This window comes from Ovis canadensis, chromosome 1 (assembly GCF_042477335.2).
Source record: "Ovis canadensis isolate MfBH-ARS-UI-01 breed Bighorn chromosome 1, ARS-UI_OviCan_v2, whole genome shotgun sequence".
Lineage (NCBI taxonomy): Eukaryota > Metazoa > Chordata > Mammalia > Artiodactyla > Bovidae > Ovis > Ovis canadensis.
The window spans coordinates 184444594-184470353 of NC_091245.1; the positions used below are offsets into that span (position 1 = coordinate 184444594).

Here is a 25760-nt window from a genome sequence, read left to right on the forward strand (position 1 = left end):
CATCCCATGGATACCAAAATCCACAGGTGCTCAAAACCCTTATACTATAAAAAGGTGTCGTACTTGCATATAACCTACGCACATATTCCCATAGACCTTAAATCATCTTTAGATTACTTAGAATACCACATACTATACAAATACTTTGTCAATAGCTGTAAACACAATGTAAATGCTATGTACACAGTTGCCATCACTCTAGCAAATTCAAGTTTTGCATTTTAGAACTTTGGGGGATTTTTTTAAAAACTATTTTCAACCCACAGTTGGTTGAATCCATGGATGCAGAACCCACAGATACGCAGAGACAACTGGAATTGTAGATCCTTCTTATTTTATTCTTATAATAACCTACTATAATAAGGAGGTAAATAATATTATTGCCATTTTCATTTTATAAATAAAAGCCTTGAGGCCTGTAGGGATAAGCGATTTGTCCATGTTTGCATAGCTGGTAATTGACAGACATGATACTTGGAGCTAGGCCTCCTGGTCAGAAGCTGTGCTGTTTCCACTAGGTCATTAAAAAATGTTTATCTTTTAAAAATTACTCAAATTAATTTGCTTATTTAAATGATGCATTGTTTAAATTACAAACTACCCTAAATTCTTTGCCTCTCTTTTCTCATTTTTTGAAATGAGGTATGATATAAACACACAGAAACATACGAATAATGTTCTTTTTTATGTATGTTAGTTGCTCAGTTGTGTCCAACCCCATGGACTGTAGCCTACCAGGCCCCTCTGTCCATGGAATTCTCTAGGCAAGAATACTGGAGTGGCTGCCATTCCCTTCTCCAATTCTCTTTATATAGGGCTACATTTGCCCTCCCTACAACTAGCACCAATTTTCATCTCATAAACTTGTCAGCAAAGAGAGTCCTTTTATTTTTGTGTCATACACATGGTAGAAGTTTTGCCCCCTGCTTTCTTTTTATCCAAATATTGAGCATGGTCAAGGACAGACAGAGAATCCTCAACCACCATCAATCAGTTTCTTTGGCTTGATTGTTCAATCAAGTGAAACAAAAATCTAGCTCATTACAGATCCATAATCTGTTCATAAGTCTATCAGGAGAAACCTGTCAAAATACAGATACGAGAGTGAATGGCATTTCCCTAATGTACTGGAATTTTGTTTGTTTTAAAGACATTTATTTCCCTTATTATAGTTTGTTTCTAGGGAACCCATGTTGGCATCTAGTGATTGTTGCTTCCTTTTCAAAGTATTCTAGCATTTATATTTTTGCTGTTGTTGCTGATTCAATATTATTTTCCCCTTTTATTTATAATAGGACAATATTGTATGCCACCAATAGAATGAAAAATTCCATTTTCTACAGGTTTTTAAATGTTAGCAATAATATTTCTACAATCATGCTATTAAGTTATTTTAGTGACCTAGGTGTAATACATATGAGATTTATAGCTGAACTTATTTATATTACTCAAATCATTTCTTCACATGCCTTGAGTGTTTAAGATTGAAAAGGGTATAAAAGCATAAATATGATTATTTGACTTGATAAATTGAAATTTAACTTAAATTCTTATTATTCTCTTTTAGTGGCCAAAGACACCAGAGAAGGCAATGGCACCCCACTCCAGTACTCTTTCCTGGGAAATCCCATGGACAGAGGAGCCTGGTAGGCTGCAGTCCATGGGGTCGCAAACAGTCGGACACGACTGAGCGACTTCACTTTCACTTTTCACTTTCATATATTGGAGAAGGAGATGGCAACCCATTCCAGTGTTCTTGCCTGGAGAATCCCAGGGACAGAAGCCTGGTGGGCTCCCATCTATGGGGTCACACAGAGTCGGACACGACTGACGTGACTTAGCAGTAGCAGTTCTCATCTTCAGGAAAAATGCTTGTTAAGAGATAACTAGACATTTTGGTGACTGAGATGAAAGAAAATAGAACTTTAGTCTAGCATTGGGATCATATATTAAAAAATTGACTATTTTTTAAACTATTTTTCATTTAGCTAAGATAATATTAATTTCTACTCCATAATATACATAGAAAAATATTATAAGATTTTACTTTACTTTCTCGGAACTCTATGATAACCAACATGTAATAGAAACAAGAAATATTACGTATGACTTCTCTTTCAAAATAATTCTAGAACTTGCATAATTATTAATTACAAATAAAACATTAACCAAAACAAAATAAGAAAGCCAGCATGTGATGCTTCTTATATACTGTATATATTCACATCCTTGATAACATGGAAAACTTGGTTGTTTGCCATAAACTTCCCCAATCGTTAGTGCACCAAATTAACTAAGTTCCTATTAGAATGTGCTATGATCCAAGTTCACAATAATATTCACATTTACACTTTGTGTATGCAAATTTTGTGTACATATAAAAGGTACATGTATGCTTTTTCTTTTTATATATAATTATAAATATATGTTGAAGAAATTGAAAATAAAAATGTGTTCAAACACATCTATATAGTACAGATTAAGTATATCTGTGACACAAATTGCTTAAGCATAACAGATTCTGTATAAACACAAATTATTTTCTGAATATCTATATTTTGAGCTGTTTCATTTTTATATAAGAATTAAGGCAGTAAGATGGGAAAATAGTTTTATTTTCCTACACCATGACATTGATGGCTTTCCTAGTGTCTCAGTTAGTAAAGAATCCTCCTGCAATGCAGGAGACGTGGGTTCAATCCCGAGGTTGGGAAGATCCCCTGGAGAAGGAAATGGCAACCCACTCCTTGTCTTCTTATATATATGCCAACACTCCTTGTTGGCAACCCAACTCCAGTATTCTTGCCAGGAGAGTCCCATGGGCAGAGGAGCCAGGCAGGCTACATGGGATCGCAAAGAGTCAGACACAACTGTGAGCCTAACTTTCCGTTTCATGACATTTATAATATAGAAGTTTATTATTCTTTTTAATTTGAGCGTATCATCATCCAATTTATAACATCATGCATTTCATCTGATGTACTCAACCATATTCAAAAATATAATGTCACTTTACCAGACCAACATCTTTGTTTAATAGGCAAGTAGGAATTATACCCGTTTTGGAGGTGAAACTATGGAAACTAATTTCCAACTTTCTACAGACAATAGTTTTTGTTGGACTAAAGTCTAACTCTCTTGATTTTCAATCTAGAATTTCTCTAATCTAGTAATATCCTATAAACTTTAGGCAGTTCATGGTGATAATATTAGATATTAGTTCATCAGATTAGACACCAAAGATACACGGAAGAATAGAGGTCAAAAGAGAGTCAAATAAAAATCCATTCATATGCTAAGCTCATGATTCAGGAATAGAAAATGCTGATCTTAAGATATGCTCATACAATTGCATCATGAACATACACAAGATGACAACAATCTTTGATTATCTCAAGATGAAGATCAGCCACAAACTGGCAGCCATATGTGCTTCAAACTCCACAAAATAAACAGCCCTGATGCAGTATGTTAGAATGAGATGAAGAAGCACAAAAATCAGGAATAAGAAAACCAGTTATTTTTCACAATCAGTATTTTCACATGTATTTTGGTAGCTTATTACTTAGTACTGAACTGTATCCCTTTCATTGTTATCTTTTGTTTCTAGAAGGATAGTGTGGAAAACAGTAACATGTCTAAAGCACAGCTTCAGAAAGGATGTTATTAACTTTTGAAAACTTCAAGATACAGACATTCCATATAGAAACACATCATCAAAGATTACAACGGGATAAATGTTAATGCATTATTGTATGAGAATCTGGGTTGCATTTTCCCTCTGACCTAATACAAACAGTGCCCTTGTGCATTATGGCAGGATGTACAAAAGGGAATTTGGGATTATTACAAATAATAATTCATTCACAGTACATTCAAGCTGGAATTTCTCCAGGAGTGAGTACTGAACCCTACACTGCAAAACTCAGGTAGGCATCATTGTTCAGTGTGAATAATTACTTTGAGTCAAATGAGTGTGAGTGTTCTGCCCCTTGCCTCATTTCACATCAAAAGAGAACAGATGAGGTGCACAACAATCCTGCTCCCAAATCCCCAACTTGGTCCCTGAAAGTTCATGGCCACCAGTAGAGGGAGAAAGTCTCAGCGGTTTCCAGAAAGTATATCCTTCTCTAACAGGCAGCTGCTGCGAGGCTGAGCTCTTCAGACTGTGGATATGCCTCACTTCAGGAGCACTGAAGGTCTCTTGGCTCTGGCACAAGCTGCTCATCTATCAGAGGAAACAGCATAATTGTCTGGGCCGTGTGACTTAAGTTTTGCAATTCTCCTAAAATACCCTATTTGACCTTCTCTAGAAAGCTGTCCTTGAAAAGAGCTGCAATGAGAAATGTTCAAAGTATTGATATTTCTAGCAAAACCCCCTAATCCAGCTCACTAATGATCAGAAAACAATCAATTTCTTATTTTACTACATCTTCTTCACCACACATCCATGATCACTCTAGGGCTGGATGATTCCACCACTACATAACTTGCTTCACCCATGTCTCCTTCTAATTTATTTCTTCTTTCATAAACCAATATCTGCTCAGCTTGATTTATAGTATGACTATCCCTCTCTGCTCAATTCAGTGAGCAAATTATTTATCTGAGCACCTATGGGGTACAGACTAAAAATACTGGAATGAAAAGGTAACGTAGATGAGCCATGTGACTTTGAAGAGCTAATAAGACATTTGAAGCAAGATACAAGTGAGTATAACTTTTAAGTGTAGTAAATACTACACTGAGATATGCATATACTGAAGTGATCCCACTTCTGGGTGTATATCTGAAGGCAACAGAATTACTATCTCAAGGAGATCTCCACACTCCTATATTCTTTGCAGTATTATTCAAAATAGCTAAGATATGGAAACAAACTAAGCATTCACGGATGTAAGAATGGATAAAGAAAGCAGGAGAGCTTTATCTATATACACACAGTGGAATATTATTCAGCTATCAAAAAAAAAGAAAAAGAAAAATTTGCCCTCTGCGACAATGTGAATAGACCTGGAGGACATTATGCTAAATGAAATAAGCTAGACAGATAAATTCTGCACTGTCTCACCTACATGCAGAATCTAAGAAAGTCAAAGTCATAGAGGCAGAAAGCAGCATGGTGAATGTGAGGGACTTGAGGGGTGGCAGAAATGGGGAGATATTAGGCAAAGAGTACAGATTTTCAGTCATAAGATGAGTAAGTTCTGGGAATCTAAAGCACAGCATGGTGACTATGGTTTTTATATTGTATAATGAAGTTTTCTAGGTAAGTCAATCTTCGGTGTTCTCTCTCTCACACACACACAAAGATAACCATATGAGGTGATGAATGTGTCAGTTAACCTGATGTTAGTCATCTTTTCACAACTGATACATATGTCACATCATCCCGTTGTATACCTTGACTATATGCAATTTTGTCAGCTACATCTCAGTTAAGCTAGAGGGCAGTGCAGAGAGTGGCTGTTGGTGATAATAAATAAGGTACTGAGGAAAATTAGGGAAGATTACCTGAAACAGACAAAACCAGAACTAACCTGGAGCCTACAAAGAGCAGCATAGAGGCAACCCAACACAGACGTATGAAGGGAGGGGTGGTGAGGGGAAAGGAGAGGTTCCAGGCAGGGAGAGCATCACGAAGGAAGGAAAGAACCACACACTAGTGTGCTCAAGGGCACTGACTGTAAGTGGTCCTGAATTAGCGGACACAGTGAAGTAGCAGGTCATGGAGCATTAGCCAGGCCAAGGAGCTCTGACGTCACATTGTGAATGATGAGAAGGATCTGGGGACATTTCTAGAGTAATACTGAAAGACAATAGGCTTGGGCTAGCCAGGTGAGCTCAGATCCATGGTTCTGCCAACTGTCTGGAGTCTGGAAAGTCTAAGTAGACTAAAGATGTAATCCAGTAAGGTTACCTCCAGCAAGGAGAAGCAAGTAGTGTCATTCCTACTTCATTGCAGACTTTTGTCTTCATCTTTACCCCACAAAGCTGGACCGGGTTTATGATCCTGAACTTATGTAGCAAAAGTATAAAAAGATGGGTTTCAGCATTCTAAGATGAATCTCCATGTCACCCCTTGTTACAACAGCTTTGACACAGAGCTTTAGTTCTAGAGATTACATCCTTCTCTTTTACTTCTTGAGCAAGTTACGTATCTTGGCAATATGCCTGGAGAATATCCCTTATTACTGAGGACTCTGTCCTGTTCAAGCCAGTGTTTAAGCCAAGGACTCTTGTTGCTTTTCTGAGCCTCAGTTTAGAGACTAAGTCTCTACTAGGAGCTGAGAGACCTCCCTGTAACACTGCCTGCCACCTGGGGGGGTCTCACTGAAAGCTGCTGACCTGCTATTTTCTCCTTACTGTGTGCTCTGCCCTTTTCTTGGTGTCCCATGTTGTACCTCCCTTGGCTCTGCCACTTACCAGGTAAGAAAGCTTCACGAGACCTTGTCCTCATGCCACACCATAAACTCCCGAGGCACCTGCAGCAGGGCATAAGTGCCTGTGGTACCTCCAACATCCCCAGAGACAGGTCTAGAGCTATTTCCAGTTCCTCCCAGTTTACCACCATCAGTCCTAACTATTAGCCCAAAGTAACTTTTGTACAAATTAGAAAATAAAAAATAAAAAATCTACCTTCACTGAAAGAATCTGATACAAGTACCAGTGTCTTCAAAGACTGAGTACCCTTTGAGACTGTGCAAAGGAGAGCCTGCTGACTGAGGCCACAACCTTACTGCAGCCATCCTGGTCGAGTCTCCAAGAAGGACAAATCATAGGAGACTTAAACCAAGCAGAAGGTCATAAGTGGCCATTAGAAGGTAGTAGAGCTTAGGAACCCAAGAGAAGTACTGGGCCAAAGAACTTTCGGATAAGAATGAAATCAGGTAAGAATTCAAATAAGAATTCTGAGTAACATCTGGGAGTATCATAAGCAGGAAGGAAAGGATTAAAAACAAAAGGAAACAAAAGTTGTTGAGGGTAGGAGATCTCTGCAGAGTTTCCACCAAATATAGCTTTGAGAGTACAATACAATGGAGGCTACACAAAAAGAAAATCCATCCGGCTCAGACAGACAGCAAACATGGGAAAGATGCATATCCTGAAAAGTCCCTCCTTGATCAGCACTACCTGGATGATCCTCTACAGGTAAGTTCAGTTTTGATATGCAGGGCTGAGAAAGTGAAGAGAGGAGAGTAAGGAGGAGAGAGAGAGAGGGTGGTGAGAAGAGAGAAGGGTGGGGCAACAATAAAGAAGAAAGGAGGCAAGGGGAGGGGAAGGGAAGGACAGGGAGAGGAGGAAAGAGAGGGCAGAATCGGGGAAAGAAGGGAAAGAGGAAGAGATGTTTTAACAATTTTTAGAGGGGCAACAATGGCATATCATGGTATAACAAGAAAACAATTTCAGGGGTACTGTGGAATAAAGAATTCTGAAATGAGAAATAGGAGACATCTAGTCTAGTTCTCAAATAGTCACTCAAATCTTTGGACAGCCAACTAAAATTTTCTCTTCTCAGTTATATCACTTTAAAAGGAAATGGTAGACTGCCTAATCTCCAAGGCCTTTCCTAGTCTAAATTTCTACGAATTTACCCACAGTAATTAACAAACTCTGAAGCAACGTGTTTTCTTCTGAAAGGTTAATCACTCATTAACTTGAGATTATGTTTTGATTACAGGTGACTACAAAAATGTGTTCACTCATCCTGCATTCCTGATAGCAAGCTCATCTATACTCTAAGACACACATTACTTTAAAGGGCTTGAAAAGAATTGATACAAACATCTTAGAGCAAATAGCCAACTTTCTATTTTTATAGGAATACAAATAAAAAGCTTAGTTTGCAGTTTTCTAATTTTATAAAAGTTATTTCCTACTGTGAATATAATGATAAAAATTTTACCAAGAGATTACATTTTATGGCATTTTACGGTTTACAAAATAGTTGGATACATAGTATCTCATTTGATCATAGGAATAGCTTGCGTAGTAGGTCAAGTAAGTGTCACTTACACACATCTAATAGTTCTCTTTCAAGATGTTTAGATCTTGGTCTTCTGACTACAGTTGGCCCTCTGTATCCACAGATTCTGCATCCATGGATTCAACCAACTGAAGATTGAAAATATTTGGAAGAAAAATTCCAGAAAGTTCCAAAAAAGCAAAGCTTGAATTTGCCAGGGCACTGGCAACTATTTACATAGCATTTACATTTTATTTACAACTATTTACATAGCATTTACATTATATTAGGTATTACAAGTAATCCAGAGATGACTTACAGTATATTGAGGCATGCGCGTATGTTACATGCAAATACCATTCTGTTATATATAAGAGACTTGAGCACCTGCAGATTTAGGTATAGAAGGGGTTCTTGGAATGAATCCTCACAGATATCATGGGACAACTCCACTTTCTGAACATTCTAAGCTTATACCCTTGATAAAAATGCTTTATCTTTGACATAAACACTTGCCTATTAGTTTCAGGTTGACTGATCGCCAAGTAAAGTTAAGACGAATTCTGCAAACATCTAGCTATTATTTTGTAAATCATATTTGTGGCAAACATGATAACAGACGTACACAGAAGTAAGCCTATTTGAATAAGACCAAAGATATTTTCCTTAACTAAATCAAGTCTCTTTTCTGCCATTAAAAAAAAAAAAAATCTAAAATCGTTTTGTATCTTTTGTGTCTTGGGTAACATAAATGAAAGAGAGGACACAGACAACAGGAAATGAAAAATCCAGCTTTAATGCTATTTCAGGAGATATTATATAAATTGGATCCATATTAAAATAAAATCACTCTATTTTCCATGACACTCTAGGGATGAGACTGTGTGGTGAAAAAATGGATCTATGATAATCTCTTTCCTCTCTCTCAGTTGAATTTGTACATCTATGCTGTTGAAATATTTCCCAAACTGCACACATGACTATACTTTTTCCTACATATCTAGAAAGTGCTGCCCTGAACATGGTTTGTAGAAGATTTTTCAACCAGTAAAGCAGTAGTTCTCAACTCTGTACATATCAGAATCATTCTTTTTTTAATACCTACACCCAAGCCCCATCTCAAACTAATTCAATCAGGATTTCAGAGAGTAGGGAATATGTGGCGTCATTCTTTTTAAAAAGGCTTCCAGTAGAATATAATGTTCAGCCACGGTTATGAACTCTCTGCAGCACCATTTCTCCAACTCTAATGTGCTTATGAATCACTTGGGATCTTGTTAAATGCAGACTCTGATTTAGCAGGCCTGGGACAGGCTCTGAGATTTTGGAATTTAGCAAGTGACTATCAGATACTGAAGATGCTCATCTACAGAAGACACATGTAGCAGCCAGAATGGGTGGTTCTCAAAGCGTGGCCCAGTCCTGCAGCAGCAGCACCATCTGAGTATTTGCTAGGAATGCAGACTTCAGCCCCCACCAGAGGCCTACTGAAATCAGAAACTCTGAAGATGGGGGCCAGGTAGTCTGTGTTTTTAATGAGCACTCCAGGTAATTTGGGCTTCCCTGAAGCCTCAGCTGGTAAAGAATCTGCCTGCAATGCAGGAGACCTGGGTTCAATCCCTAGGCTGGGAAAATCCCCTGGAGAAGGGAACAGCAGCCCACTCCAGTATTCTGGCCTGGAGAATTCCATGGACTGTATAGTCCATGGGGTCACAAAGAATCAGACACAACTGAGGGACTTTCACCTTTTCACTTTCCAATTTGGATACACCTTCAAGTTTGAGAAACAATGGTCTAAAAAAGAGCTCCCTACAGCCTAAACAACTGGCTACATGTAGTTAGAGAACTGACACTTTTTGCTTTATGTAGCAGTTTACGATTTACCAAACTGAACTACTTTATCTCTTGTGGGGTCTTTAAAACAACCCTATAGAATAACTAAAGCAGGTAATTTTGTCATTTTATAAATGAAACCACCAACTCAAAATATTTAAAAGATGTTCTCAAAGTCATGTAGCATACAAGGACAGATCCAAAATCATAGCCCAACACTCCTGAGTCATACAAAGTAACAGGCAGGATATTCACAGAAGAGCAAGACCAATGGTCATAAGGGTACCTGAAAGGGTAGGCTCTTTTGGGCTCTGGTGATAACAGCAAGCAGTGCCAGGACACTCCTATCAGCTGAGTCATAGACATTGGTACTTGGAGCTCTCAGAGACCACACTAACGCACTAATTTTTTTTTTTTGGGGGGGGGGCTGAGTTTGCTATTATGCCCACATAATGCCCACCGGCTTCAAGAAACTCAAATGTTTAACCCTCACCAACTGATTTAGTAGATGAGTCAGTCATCTTTGTTTGTTCATACCACAGTTCTAAAAATAATTCATTCAAAGTGCACAGGACAATTAGCTTAACACGTGTTGTATGTATGTGCTTCATACTTACAGAAACACAAATTACCACAGTTTGCATTTGTCACATGAGAGTTGCTGCTGTGTTCCTCAGGACATAAATGAACAGTAGCTGATATAAATGCATAAACATCTTTAGTAATGTATATGATATGCTATATTTTCAGACAACAAATATTCATTCCATTATTTACTAAATATATTTGATAGAGGACTTAATGGGCAAAATGATCAGTCCTTAAACTGTCAGTAATAACCCATTCATTTTGATTACCTTTAGTGAGTTAGCTACTGGAAAAGAAAACTTTCTCAAACTCTCCCTGTAGAAACATAAAGTTTGTTTTCAAATAATGAATAATTATAAGTGGTAGAAAAATCACATATTTTGTCAGGAGTTTGTTTGATTGTTGACAGTTTCTTTGTGAATGTAGGCGTGCCAGATGCTTTATAGAAGAGAAGCCATTTTTCCCTTGAAATCTGCACAAAACTTTTACATTTTGCTGTCAAATAATCACATCTTTCCAATGTTTCTTCTTTTTCTTTTAGTGTAGAAACAAACAAGGAAATAAAGACCAAGAATTTTGAAAAACTAAACATTCAACTCTTTTAAACATAGATACTTAGTTTCTTATACCTAACACTTATTAGGTACATTTACATTTTAATGGGAAAAATCTTATCACCATAGAAAGTATCACCTGAAAGCATCAAATAGGGTCAGACTAGTGAAATAAATGCAATTTCAATACCCCCAATTTTAAAAGTTTAAAGTCACAACACTAATGTGTACCCTCTGCATCTTACCACACATGTACTTAGGGAATATGTCCAGATATGCATATATGTCATTTCTACAAAGTTACCTTATGAGCAGATATATTGGAATTAACTATTTTATAATTATCTTTCCAGACATATGCTGCTATTATTGAAAACACTGTTTGTGGGACTGTTAAAAATGAAATTTTAAAGGCCAGATTGGAACATTATTTCCACTCTTCCTTTAATTTATCATAATGTCTACATGGTTTCAACCTGCCAAGATTCATCAGGAAGTGAATCCCTATGGGAGCCTGAGTACAAGGAGGAGGGTTGGAAGGACCAGGGCTAGAAACTCATCCAGTAATTGATGAACTCTTCCACTTGTGGGTAGTGGTAGTGAGGTGGCTTCAGAAAAGCAACCGAGACTTCCCCTCAAATGGACATGAGTCTGAGCAAACTCTGGGGGATGGTGAAGGACAAGGGAAGCCTGGGGCGCTGCCGTCCATGGGGTCGCAAAAAGTTGGACACGACTGAGCGACTTAACAACAACAAGGCCAGGTGGGTAAATGTGCCTCATACTTTACTGCGCAAACCAATGTCAATGCAGATTCTGGTCCGGTAGGATTTAGGAAGGCAACCCAGGTGCTGCTGCTTCTGCCACTGGTCTGTGACCCACACTCTGATCCTTTGCCTTTGAGATGGAAGTTGGTGCTGTGGTTTCCTTTCATTCTCACAGGCTCTTATAGAGGCACTCAGAAAGATCTAGAATTCCTTCTGGGAAACAACAGGGTTAGGCAGGTATACATGAAATTCCTTCTCTTCCCAACTAGTTTTGTCACCTCCACTCTATTCTTTTTTTACGAAAGATAGAAATTAGAGAACCAGACACCAAGACTCGTATATGCTCTCCTATCAAGACACACGTTTATATCAAAGACCATAATTATACAAAAATAGGCATCAATTCCCCCCAGAAAAACACTTGATCATGGAAGTAAGGCAGTGGAGGTAGATGTTTTGGGGACAGTCAGCCAAGCTCCCGTCATTGGACCACCAGAATCACAAGCCTCCCTTGTCTCCTGTTGCCATTTCAGATCATTCAGGGCCACAGGCTCACTGAGAGAGGACGTTTCTTCCCTTTGCCATTTCACTTTCTCTGTGCCAAACATCTACTGTGGCTTCCAGTGAATCAAGTTCTCCTTCCTCTCCTCCCCTGGAAGCTCATGCTCCCAGTAAAATGTCACAAATAAAGTGGAAGCAAGCCTTTCCCAGGCTAGACTTGTAAACAGAAAGCAAGAGTGCCATTCTTCAGCAGGAAACTGACCCACAAAGCTTACTGGACTCAGTTAAAGAGATTGAGAAGAAGGTCAGCTAAGAAAACAAAGGGAACTCTCTCCATAGTTACTTCTGATAGAGCTCCATGAACCCAAAAATAAAGCCTTGTCTAAGGCAAAGGAAATAAAAAAGAGGGCACATTAGGTGAGGTCTGGGAAAGCAATGGACTCCCTCAGGTGACTTCTTTATATGCACTGTTTGTCTGCCTTCTCTCTCCCAGGGAATAACTGCTTCTGCATTCATTCTCTATTCTCACGATCTACCATTTCCACATTTCAATGTCTACTAAAGTGTACTGCTTAAAGAAAACTCTATTTCTTTTGAGACACAGAAGTATGTACATATCATATACAGATATTTATGTAGTGAGACTGCCTCTCATAGACATAGATTTGTATGCATACAGTGCACAAAAATATAAGAATTCCTTTTTTCCTTCTAAATTAGCATTGACACACTCATCGAACTCTTTGAAAACTGTAGCTTAAGACATAGGTGATGCTGAATTACAAAGACGTTACAAAGTTCATGGACACAGAAATAAAAACTTATACACCCAGAGTATTCACTTTTCCCATATTCATTTTTATAATCAGTGAAAGCAAAGCTTTCTAAGAATAGCATAAATTTACAGAGATTGCTTCACTTGTAAAGGGTTAATGATGTTAGGGAATATGAATGCTAGCAGTTAAGGTGGCATGCTTATGTGTTTGCAAAAACATTTTCTGCATTATGTCCATATCCCTTTGCAAACAGATAAATTACTCTATAAATCTTATTACTCCGTGTGGATAAATCACACTTGCAGGTTTTACAGGGCTGGAGAGCTGGAAGGGAAAATATGCTTTGGATAGTAGGATCTTTGGGATTCATAATCTAGTGCTCAGGAAATGAAGAAAGGGATACTCACACATTAGGATTTTCTTAGTTTTTATACTCCACAGCAACACACACACACACACAACACAACATGCGCAATGTACACATTCCCCTCTAACAAGGCGAGCGATCCCAAAGCAGGACACCGTGACAGCCAACCAAATTTATTTCTGAGGAAAGGAAGGAAAACTTTGCTGCTGTAGGCAGCTCTGCTACAGAACTGCTCCCTGATGCCCCAGGGTTTATGCACTATCAGCTCCTTGCACACAGATTAGAGGCTTCTTTTCTATAGGATACTGCTTTTGATTGCCACCACAAGCAATAATAGCCAGCCAGACAGACTGACACTAGGTCATTTCATTTGGATGAAATAAGATTTTAAAGGATCTCCAAGGAGAACATTTTCTTTCATTCTCTCTCTCTTTTTTTTTAATGTTTTTAGTATCTGATAGAAATTCCAGGAAAGCTATAAAAAGAGACAAGGGATATATGCAGCGGATAGAAAAGGGAACGAGAGAAAAGAAATGCAGGAAAACAGGCTAGGGGCTTTTGAGAAACAGAATTATGGCTAGGTTCCATCCGAGTTTCTCCAGCTCACTCTCCCTCATAGGGGTCAAACTCCAAGGACTTGGGACTCTTCCCTTACAAATTTCAATCCCAAATTATATTTCAGAGTTTGGCAGAACTGCATAGAGATGAGATGTTGAGGCCAATAATCAATTTGAAATATCCATTTTATGCCAGGTTAATTATTTCCTAACCTCTGTGCTTAAGACTTCTATTCTTAAATAACAGCAATTTGGCAAGTTCCTTTTATTTTTCTCCTCTTCATTCTTGTGTTGATGTCGATTCACATACCAGAAAAGGCTCAGTAACTAACCAAAGTTCTAAAGATTGATTTATTGCCCTCCATTTCAATTAGAAGATCCTTAGGAAAAGTCTCCTAACCAAACTACTGCTGGGGCAGAGTGAGAGCCTTTATGTACATGCACACACGCACATACACACAGACATCACGGAGAATGCAAGCCTGTGTACACTCTCTAAAAGCCACAACCAACAACTCTTCTTTCTCAATTAAGGAACCCTAACAAAACTCTTGGGCAAAGCATCTCCAGTCACAAAAGCAATACCGCCCTAATGTTACTAATACCATAGATGAAGTTATGCTTTCTCAGTAAGAGAAACAAGATCCGAAGAACCAAACAACATTTAATCAACCCTGCTGGTCCTGGACAGGGACCAGAATCCCCTTGAGATTTGTTGGCAGATATTTCGACCCGACCGTAAAAGGCGCACGAAAGCAAGAGCGCGCGCGCGCGCGCACACACACACACACACACACACACACACACACACACCCCTCCCTCCACAAGCCTGCAGTATCAGGAGCTGGAGTTCAAGGAGAACACACACCCACACACACTTAAGCGCCGCAGAAAAGTTGCCCGAAAGCCCTACCTGAGGATGGCCGTGTCCCCCTGCCTCACGGTGATGTTGTCGGTGCCTCGGTTAAAATCCACGCTGCGGACGGGCAGTCCTGTGGGAAGAAGGCAGAGCAATCTCAGTAGGACCAGAGGCAACTGTTTCCGATCAGGCTGAACTCTGGCGACCATGGTGGCCACGCCGAGGTGCGGGGTCGGGGCTACTCTGGAGGGCGTGTGTGTGCGCGCTGCTCGCCGAGCGGGCTTTACCAACGGAGGGCTTTCATCCACAGCAGAGGCGGACCGCGCTCCGCAATCTGTGCTCCTTTCCACTTTGCCTCTCTCTTTCCCTCGCGCAGTCTCTTCTCCCTCTAAGACTTCACAAAGCCCTCATCAAACCCGAGCTGAGGTGGGAAAAACTCAAAGGAACACAATTTTAAAGGTGAGAGTACAAACATAAAACCCTCCAGGAAAGATGCAGAGAAGGCGGCAAAAAGGAAGGTGGTCTCTGCTCTCTCTGGCTGGATGCTCCTTGGCCAGCGTTGGAGAGGAGCTTCTTCCCTCCGTAACCCACTTTCCCGGGCGGGTAGGCGAGGGAGCAGGCACCCAGCCTGCCAGCGAGTGTAAAGAAACCCACACAGCAGCGGCAGTAGCCGGGAGTCTCCCTCCTCCCCTCCTCCCCTTCCTGTTTCTGCTTCCAGTCCCTCCCTCCCTGCCTCGCTCGCACCTCCCCCGCCCCCCGCGGATTTCAACAGCCCCTCCACCCTCCCCTCCGCGTGGCCCCTCGCTTTGCACAACTGCCCGCTTCAGCAGCAGCCAGCCTCAATGAAAGCCTGATGCGCCTTTAGGTTGTCAGGACAACAGCTCCATCTGAGGCCTGGCTGATTTCCTTAAGAAGAGGGGATGGAGCTTGGAGGTACTGTGCAAGAAAGGGGAGGAGAGGAACTCGAGCTATGCAAGACTAGGAGAAAGAGTCCAGGGAAGGAGAGGCGAAAAGTGCGGAAGGAAGGGAGAGGGACCGGGGAAGCAGAGAGCACCAGAAAAAGGCAAACCTTGACAGATGGAGGGAGGGAAGCAGAGAAGGGCAGGAAAGACTGAGGGGTGGAGGGGGACCGCTGCTGAAAGATGGGATGAGGAATGCAAAGCAGAAGAAACTTGACAGCGGAGTCTGAAGATTAACAGCCAAAGTGGATTTCAAAACTAAATATTCCTGGCAACTGGCTTTCCATGCTCACATCTGTTCATTCTTTCCTCTCTCCTGCGCTGTCTTTCACAGGATTAATAAGGTTTATTTTCTCTCCTTCCTTTATCCCCTCCCCCGCTTGGAGCCCCCTTATGAAAGATGGATTGGACACAATGCTGGTATTGAGTTTCCTGGAGTGTGAATGCTTGGTTTGTCTTTTCCAAGTGCCAGCCTCAGCAGCTGATCCCTGATCCCTCACTCTCCAGGAAACCCTTACTCAGTCCCACACGTGAGCAATGGTACTAAGGACTATTGTTTCAGTGGCACGTTTCTGTGGCTTCCCAAGTTTTACTGGTGCTTGCTTCTCAAAACGTCCTTAGGCAAGGAAGGAGATTTGTGTTTCAGAAAGCTTGTCACTTACAGGGTGACACTGGGGCCACATCCAGCACCGCAGTGAATGGAAGATAGCTTACCATCATTTGTCATTCCTTCTCCACGAGGCAATCCAAGTGATAAGGACCAGAAGGAGCCTAGAGTTAGTCACTCCTGAGAGCCCCAAACCATTAGCATCTTCCTAGGCACCCATGCTGAGCATAAAAGATGAATGGATATGTACCTAGCAAAACTTGTTTCCTTTTAGTTTTATTTATTCAAATAGTTGAGGCATTCACATGGTGCCAAAATCAAGTGGTACAGAATGCTGTAGAGTGAGATGCAGTTATCTTTCCTATCCCTGTCTTTAGACAATCCATTTCTCCTATTTGGAGGCAACAAAAATTTCCAGGTCCTTATATAACGTTCCCTAAATATTCCATGTACATACAAGTAAATGCACAAATATACACATACACACTCATGTATTATACTTACTCCTCTTATTTACACAAATGATTAGCCAAGGATATTTGAAACAGAAGACATATGTTTAGGAATTCTTATCATACTCCACTAAAATACAAGTCTGTGGAGGTGATTACTGTGCCGACACCTGCCTTGTCTCACCAGACTATTCAAAGAATTTATCTGCTATATTTTATCAACTGCAAAGTAGATTCATTCTTATGGATTATGTGAGGAAAGGAAGGAAGACCTTTTGCTTTTGTAAGAAAAGAACTTGGGAAGGACTGAAATCTAAAGGGTCACAAATTCAAGATTGATGGACTTCAATTAATTTTGTTTCTACTATACATTAAATTTATGTAAATAAAGTTTTCCTATATTAAGGATAATAAAGAGTCCCAGATAATAAACCAATGATGCTTTACCACTAATTTGGAACTGAGCTATTTAAAACTTGAAACCTATTTTGCTAAGGCAAAAAAAAAAAACAAAAAACCTGGTTAAGCCAAGTGCAGGTTGAACAACAAAACCCATAATCCTGTGGTTCCCAATATCAATGGGAAATGAGCTTCAAGTGCCAAATACAGATGGAAGGATTACATAACTCTATGCCAAGAGTGCAAGGAAAGGAGTACCAACCCCCATCCACTGCTGCCAACAAGCTGCATGATCCCTGGCAGGATGCTTCTGAGTTTTCAGAGACGAAGTGTTGGCTGACACAAGTGTTTAGATATAACATTTCTTTGAGTGGCTGGTGTTTGTCCCATGTTAGGAAGAAGAAAGACACAGAGGACTGGAGCTTCTAGAACATCTCTTTCCATTAATGGTGATAGGTGAATGAATGTGACCCTGAGAGGAGAAGTATCAATAGATACTGAGGGGAAGGATAGATATATCAAGGGTATGAAAATTCTCTTGCATCAGTGGACTGCACTTTGAATAAAGAAAGAAGGAGTTTTTCCAGAGTAGGCAAAAGTATGGTGGGGTGGTAGCATATCCCTTGCAGAAGCCTAGACATGAGTGTTGACTTGTCTGTTACCAGTAATCTCAAGTTATTTATAAGACTTGTCAAGACCTAGGACAATGAATAAAGATGAACATATTGGGATACAAATAATTCACACCAAAGTTATTGGAATGTGGACTCTGTAGCAGATCAGTCAGATCTGGAGTTCATCTCTCTAATCACTTTGAGAAAAGGATGTATATGTTGATCAGGATTATAATCAGAATTGCAATAGACCTATGCCTAAGCACCCAAGAAAATAAAATCCTAAGTATATATTTATATGAAGAAAAATCATATAATACAATTATTAAATACTTGCAATATATTTTCAATATTTTAATATTTTCAATAGATAAAGTTCATTTCTTGGCAACTTTTATTGAATTAAATTGACTTACCATGTGCACTGGAAGTAAAATACAAAAAGAGGACAATATATTTTTTTAATAGATTTTTTTGATATGGACCACTTTTAAAGTCTTCATTGAATTTGTTACAGTACTGCTTCTGTTTCATATTTCAGTCTTTTGGCCATGAGGCATGTGGGATCTTGGAGCCCTGACCGAGGATGGAACCCACACGGCTTGCATTGGAAGGTGAAGTCTTCGCCACAAGGCCCCCAGGGAAGTCACAACATTTTAAAAATTCTCTTATTTAGGTAATTTGATAATTTAGATATTTTATAATTCAGATTGAATTTCTGAACAATTTCAAAATCATAAAGTTTATTATATAAGTTTTTTAAAATATTTATCATATATGTCCAGATGGCACTTCAAATGCAGTTTTCTAACCCAACCCTTGGCCTTAGCAGGAACATTCTATAATTAATGAATATAAGAGAAAAGAATGATTGAGTGTCCAAGCCCACTCAGGTGGTTAATCTCATCATTTACACAATAATAAATCTATTTGTGGGTATACTATAAACTTCTGTTTCAACCTGTGTTCTCTCAGAGTCCTTCCCCTTTGCAGTCCCCCATGAGCGCCTTCTGATTTTCTGTCCTCTGTGATCTATCTCTCGCTGAGATCTAATAGATTCTAACAAATCTGATGGTCTGTATATAGTGATCTCATCCTAATGCTCACTCCTCCACATCTACTCCAATATTAATTCCTCTGCTTGCTTTCCTTAGAAACGCCTAGTAGGAAACCCATAGATGAGTTACTGAAATTTATGCAAGCTACTTTTCTTCAAACTACTATATACATTCTTCCAAGAGGGCTGGCAAAAATGAACATTCTTTCAGGTTATTTGTGAGGCAAGTATGGTGTTAGCCATGTGAAACAGCCATCATCACCCAAGGAAGATGATCTTAACTACTACTTTAAAATAACATAGTGCCTTTCTTTAAAAAAAAAAAAAAAGGCTTTAGAAGATTCTGGCACTCTCTAGGGATAAATGCTGCAGCAAAAACCAAAACTGGCTAATGTCTGAGAACCCTAAGAAGCATGAAAGGTTTATCCTTCTGTTCAGCTTTGTAAGGTAATAGGCTCACAAGAAAGAAATCCAGATGCAGCCTGGAATGTACAACTTAACTTAGTTACATTGGTTGCATTTTATGCTAAACATGTCTATAATATTATTAATACACCACTCTACATTTCTACAGTTGTAAAGTCTTAATCATAATAATGGCATGCCTGTGCTTTACTTACATAAGTGGAATTAGCATTTCCATATGAACTGGAAATGCAGAATTGTTAATACTTCTCCTTAGGATTCCTGCTCTGACATCCTCAATGATTTCATCATAATTTAGCCATATTCAAGTATCTTGGTTTATGCTCATAAGCATGGCACTATCTTGTGTGAATTTCCTTCAGAACGTGGCTCCTTTGAAGACAATAGCTTCATCTCCATGTGTCTCTGTGCCTAACAAAACCAATCAGCTTCGAGTCAGTTAAATATTTTTCAAATCTATACTATAGAACCCTCAGTAGTTAGAGCATTCAAGCCATATTCTGCACAATTAAAAATCGTTCTTTCATGGTTTGCTTTTAGCTCATGCCTTTGTGATTCATTTGTCTTCTGTTTCTTTTTGCACTCTTTCTCTTTTCGTAGGTATTAGTGCTTAGATTTGTCCAAGTTTGGTCTTTGAGATTCTTGAGAAGCTGTTTGGGTCCTTCCCCACCAACAAACTAACTTTCATAGATAAGCAATTACTTCATAGACACATACTCACTAGCCCTTGGACCTCCCTCTTTTTGAGACTACCCACTCTGCCACCATGCACAAGGAGGTGGCAGTTGCCAAGTAAAGCTGCATCTACTCTTTTTGATCTACCCCTCACATGGGAAGAGCACTATCTGGAAAGATAGTGGTAGCAGCACCTTCAATACAGCAAGATGTTAGTAGGAGCAGGTAACCAGGCAATCATATCCTCTATTTGTGGTTGTGGCAATGACTAGATTCCTACAACCAGAGAGTAGGTCAGGGAGAAATGAGGAAGAGTGGAGGCAGGTATGTAATCCCATATACTGACATGTCCAGTAAGTTATGATCCATTCATTCACTCAATACACTTATACGAATCAAGAGAGACCAAGACTCTGTTTCCATAGAACTTTCACAGAACCTATATCCTTGATGCAGAGACAGACACTAAACAAGTAAATACATATTAATGTTATTTTGGAGAGTAAATGCCACGGACAAAAATGCTTGTGATGGAGAGAAAATGGCCTGAAGGTGTGGTGAGGGGAACATCCATCCTGAAATGTAAGGAGGCAGCCATGCACAATCAGCAAAAAAAGACCTTTCTCGATAAAAGAGATGGCATGTGCAAAGGCCCTGAGGCAAGATTGGGGACCTCATACACCAGGAACCAAAACAAGAATAACAAGCTGGCCTGCACCTTGTGTGTATGTTATGGGAGGTAGCTGGAAAAGCAGATGAGGTTAGAAATTGAGGGCAGAGCATCCTGAAGTGAGAAATTTAGGTTTTTGTTCCAGTGATTTGATGTATCACTAAAAAGATTTTAAGCAAGGGATCGTCATGATCTGATTTACATTTTAGAAAGATTGCTCTGAATACCATATGGACAAAGGACTATAGAAGGACAATAATGGAAGCAAGGAGACAGAAAGAAATCTTAGTCATCCAGTGTCAGTTGGCTTGGGTGAAGACAGAAATAAGAATGGAGAGAAGGCTGAGTTAACCAGGATTGCTCATGATGGTAAGACTCTCCCCAGTAGGCCATGTTCTATCACAAGTGATCAACAGTTTCCACGTACCAGCCTTCTCTGTTGCTGTACTAGAGCAGTTCTGCTGTTCCCTTGCAGGAAGCTGCCACTCATCCAATAAGAACTGACAGAATACCAAGCAGATTGTCATTTATACCAAATAGAGAAAAAAATAAAATAAACAAAAACCGTGTCCCAGTTGGTGCTTTACTTCAGATATAAACTTTACTTCCCCTTTATATGGTTATTAGATGCTAATTGTCAGTGTAAGAAAATATTTTGTTACAGATTAAGAAGTGCCTAAGATAAGCAGATGCTATTAAATTGCTAAACTTTGCTAAATATTCTCTTCCATACCTAATATCTCTATTTATTTAGCAGGCAATAGCTATCCTGCTAAATCTAAATGGAATGCCTAGTTAAATATGTCGAGGCTGTAAATCATGTAAATAACACTAATACGTTTTCTCGAGAGTTTACTGACAATATTGAGCTGCAGGGCAAGTCTAGTGTTAGGGCATTACATTATTCAAAGGGGCCCAGAAGTTTGCCTACTTAAGGGTATCTTCCTGTACTGTCTGTAAATCACCTTCTCAGCCCTCTTTGCTTTTAGTAGTGAAGGTAGGAGCACTGCTTCTATGAGAAGAAGAGGATTCACAAGATGTGTCTCATGAGTCATGTTATCATATACAAAACAATTCATTGAAATAATCGATATTTTCAATGTCTACCATATGACAGGCCCTGTGCTAAGCTCCAGGGAAATAATAATGTCCAAAACTGACTCGCTGCCCTAATGCAATCTGATGAAGGGGTATGCCACTGCAGGGCCTCCCTGGTGGCTCAGTGGTAAAGAACCCACTTGCCAATGCAGGTTTGATTCCTGGGTCAGGAAGATTTTCTGGAGAAGGAAATGGCAACCCACCCTAGTATGCTTGCCTAGAAAAATCCCATAGACAGAGGAGCCTGGTGAGCTGCAGTCTATGGGGTCGCAAAGAGTCGGACATGACTTAGCGACTAAACAACAACAATGCTACTGAAAGCCCCTCCTAGAGCAGGGCCAAACATGATCACTGTACAATGATAAAGCAGGCCTTTCAAATCTGTTCTCCACTATAAAGAAGGACCCAAATTAGTCACCACCCCTGCCCAGTCCTCTCTGGTGTTGAGAAATAATGCAAAATAGTAAAATTCAGGGTTCTTATCTTCACAAACCCAGGAACTCACACCCAAGATGGAGAAGGAAAGTGAGTACAAATTGAACAGAGAATAATATGGATCAGTGAGTAACTGAGAACTGTGTTACAAGAGAGCAGAATCTCAACACAATGGTGGTTCAGAACAGGTGATCAAGAAGGAGGCTTCCTGGAGAAAAATTGGTATTTTAAGTAATCTTTGGCACCCATGTAAGAGGAGGGTGGAGAAAGGCCACATCTATGCATGGCCATGAGAACACACATAAAAGAAAGAATGGAAGTGGAGGAAGACTTCCCTGACTAGCAAGGACGAGGAGAGAGAGAAGGTTGGAGAGAGACACTGAATCAGGAAGAGTTCCAAATGCCTGAGAGAAGATTCACACCTCACCTTGTCATCTACTACTTAGAAGCATACTTTAGACTGTAGAGGAGTGAGATGAGATACTGATACCTTCGGGAGGTTATTTTGGCAATGGGAAATTAGAGGTCAGAAGGAAGATGCAGTCGAGAAACTAGACAGGAGACTAATAAAGTTCTTAGTGTCATGATGAGAAAGGGATTATTGATTATATAGACTATTGCTCTCTAATACTGATGAGGGATGAGCTCCTTTCCTTAGAGACTTTACATTAGTGAGAAAGGTAAGTTGTAGGAAAGTATGTGGGGGTAAAGCTAGGATAAAGTTAGAATGAATAATGACTGATTTTTTTGTAAGTTGGGGTCAGTAAGGGTCTTGACAGACATGATAATGAGTGTGGCTTTATTCTATATGCACAGAAGAGCCATTAAAAGCTTTGAGTAAGCGAGTGACATAATCAGACCTGGGCTTTAAAAAGATGACTAACTGGCAATGGAGTCAAGCAAGGATTGGGACAAGTCAAAGTCAAGAAGACCAGTTATAAAGTTTCTGAAATAAGACAGGCAAGAGATGATAAAAGCTGGCCACAGGGCACCAGCAGTAGAGAGAGGGAAAAGGGGGATGATTTTCAGAGGAAGTTCACAGGGGACTGTTGGGATTTGCCAACTGTTTGGTTATGGAGGTTGAAAAAGGACAGGCAAAATATTCTTCTACTTTTTGTTGTTGTTGTTGTTGGAGATCCACACTGATAACATGGGAAAGTTGAGTTAAGAAGCTAGTTTGGGAGAAAATTTAGAAATTCTACTTTTAGACTTCTGGATTGGTTCCTAAACTGGTACTCAAATAGCCTATACCTCCAGATGGACATGCTTAGGAAATTGTCACATGAATGACATTCTTCACAAGGAGAGCTCTCTCTGAGTTCTGTAATAAACTAAGCCCCCAAATCAAGATCCTCCCCGCATATTTTTCCGTGTGTTTTCTTTCTTTTTCTCCTAACTTAAATACGCAAACGTAGCACTGAGTAAGTAACATTTTCTAATAATATGAATCTCATTTTGATTTTTGAAAACATGTACACATAGTAGCTAACTGATTCTGTTTCAGGAAGAAATATGATCTGAACTTGTCTCCCTCTGCTGGCGGCACATTGAGGTATCATGGCTCTTTTTAAACCAGAGTAATACTAGAAAGAAAAAATGTCTAATAATAATTTGAAATGCACAAATCTGGGACTTTGCGGTCCACAGTGCATAGTGACACACATAATTTTACACTTTATTTTCACTGCAACCCTGTGAGATATTAGTACAGGTGTTATTACACCACTTGTCAGAAAACGCTTTGAGACTGCAAGCCATTAAGCTCTCATATGAAATTAGAGACATTAAAGGAAAATCAGGAAGTATATGTAATTAAAATAATTGCATAATGTTATAGCTGCGAAAGACCCAGAATATCTTCTTGCACAGTCCCTCCATTTTGCAGCTGAAACCCAGAAACTTTATTAGAGTTTACATGGTTATTTAGGATCACTGAGATTAGTATTCAGAGAGCACAGCTCTCAAAAAGTGCTCTATCTATTGTACCATGCTGCCTGACTAATAATGTCAGGATGTTAATCCTTTACATCATAGCTGAAACATGTACACAAATAGATGAGATTAGAAATGCCTATTTCTCTAAGGCCAGCTGCACATTGTATCCAATCAATCCACAGCTATGTTAAACTTATAAGCAAGTAAGAAACAAAAACAAAATTAATGTCCATCAGTTGGATAAACAGATAATAAGGCAAAGACCAATCCTCAATTAGCTATTTCAATAGATTTCTGCTCAGTCCAGTCTGGGGCTCTAGAACCATGGGCAAGGCTTGAGATGAATTTTTAGGGATGCCAGCATATTATAGATTGTTAGCAGAAGAATTGGCGTGGAGTTCCTTACCCAATAACTTCCTGGGGCATTCTTTTCTTCTTTGTATGTCCTCAGTAAACAGTCTACCACAGTTCTCTGGCTATTCACCCGACAGCATACTTTCCAAAATCATCTCCATCCTTAATGGATATTCCCATTCTCTCTTGGCAGAAAAGACAAAAGCTAATGAAGATAATTTATACCTGTGTGTAAGTGACTGGTAAATTCCAAACTCTGAAGGAATATTGTACAAGAGTAGCTTCCCAAACCCAATTAATCTCTAATAGGTGAAATATGTAGAAAAGATATTTTTGAATGGGAGAGTCCTTTCATAACTCTTATTTCGTATTGGCAAGAGATAATGACCTTTGGGCCAAAACTGTGAAAGTACCTTAAGAGATCTAAAATTAAAATTAAAAACATAATCCACATGATCTTTACCCATTAAATCATAATATCTCTCCATACAGGGAAAAAAAAAGCTTAGACCATTATGCCTATTATGTATCTGGTCCCATCACTTCATGGCAAATAGATGGGGAAACAGTGGAAACAGTGACAGACTTTACTTTTAGGACTTCCCTGGTGGCACAGAGGTTAAAGCGTCTGCCTGCAATGAGGGAGACCTGGGTTTGATCCCTGGGTCAGGAAGATCCCCTGGAGAAGAAAATGGCAACCCACTCCAGTATTCTTGCCTGGAGAATCCCATGGATAGAGGAGCCTGGCAGGCTACAGTCCACCGGGTCACAAAGACTTTACTTTTGAGGGCTCCAAAATCACTGCAGATGGTGACTGTAAGCCATGAAATTAAAAGATGCTTGCTCCTTGAAAGAAAAGTTATGACCAACCTAGATAGCATATTAAAAAGCAGAGACATTACTTTACCAACAAAGATCTAGTCAAAGCTGTCGGAGAAGGCAATGGCATCCCACTCTAGTACTCTTGCCTGGAAAATCCCATAGACGGAGGAGCCTGGTAGGCTGCAGTCCATTGGGTCATGAAGAGTCGGACACGACTGAGCGACTTCACTTTCACTTTTCACTTTCATGCGTTGGAGAAGGCAATAGCATCCCACTCCAGTACTCTTGCCTGGAAAATCCCATAGATGGAGGAGCCTGGTAGGCTGCAGTCCACTGGGTCATGAAGAGTCGGACACGACTGAGTGACTTCACTTTCACTTTTCACTTTCATGCATTGGAGAAGGAAATGGCAACCCACTCCAGTATTCTTGCCTGGAGAATCCCAGGGACGGGGGAGCCTGGTGGGCTATTGTCTATGGGGTCACACAGAGT

At 39.7% G+C, this 25760-nt stretch overlaps 1 protein-coding gene and 1 pseudogene across 2 annotated transcripts in view; one reads left to right on the forward strand and one right to left on the reverse strand.

The window, feature by feature from the left end:
• LSAMP (limbic system associated membrane protein) overlaps positions 1-15169 on the reverse strand; it is a 703151-nt gene extending 687982 nt beyond the window's left edge. The window contains exon 1 of one of the 2 annotated variants that reach the window (XM_069554169.1): positions 14820-15169. In XM_069554169.1, the coding sequence (XP_069410270.1) occupies positions 14820-14974 (155 nt within the window). In that variant the 5' untranslated portion in view covers positions 14975-15169. The remainder of the gene's footprint in view (positions 1-14819) is intronic. The other variant, XM_069554176.1, reaches the window with a different exon arrangement.
• Positions 15170-15685: 516 nt separating this feature from the next.
• LOC138441671 (small ubiquitin-related modifier 2-like) overlaps positions 15686-25760 on the forward strand; it is a 29884-nt pseudogene continuing 19809 nt past the window's right edge.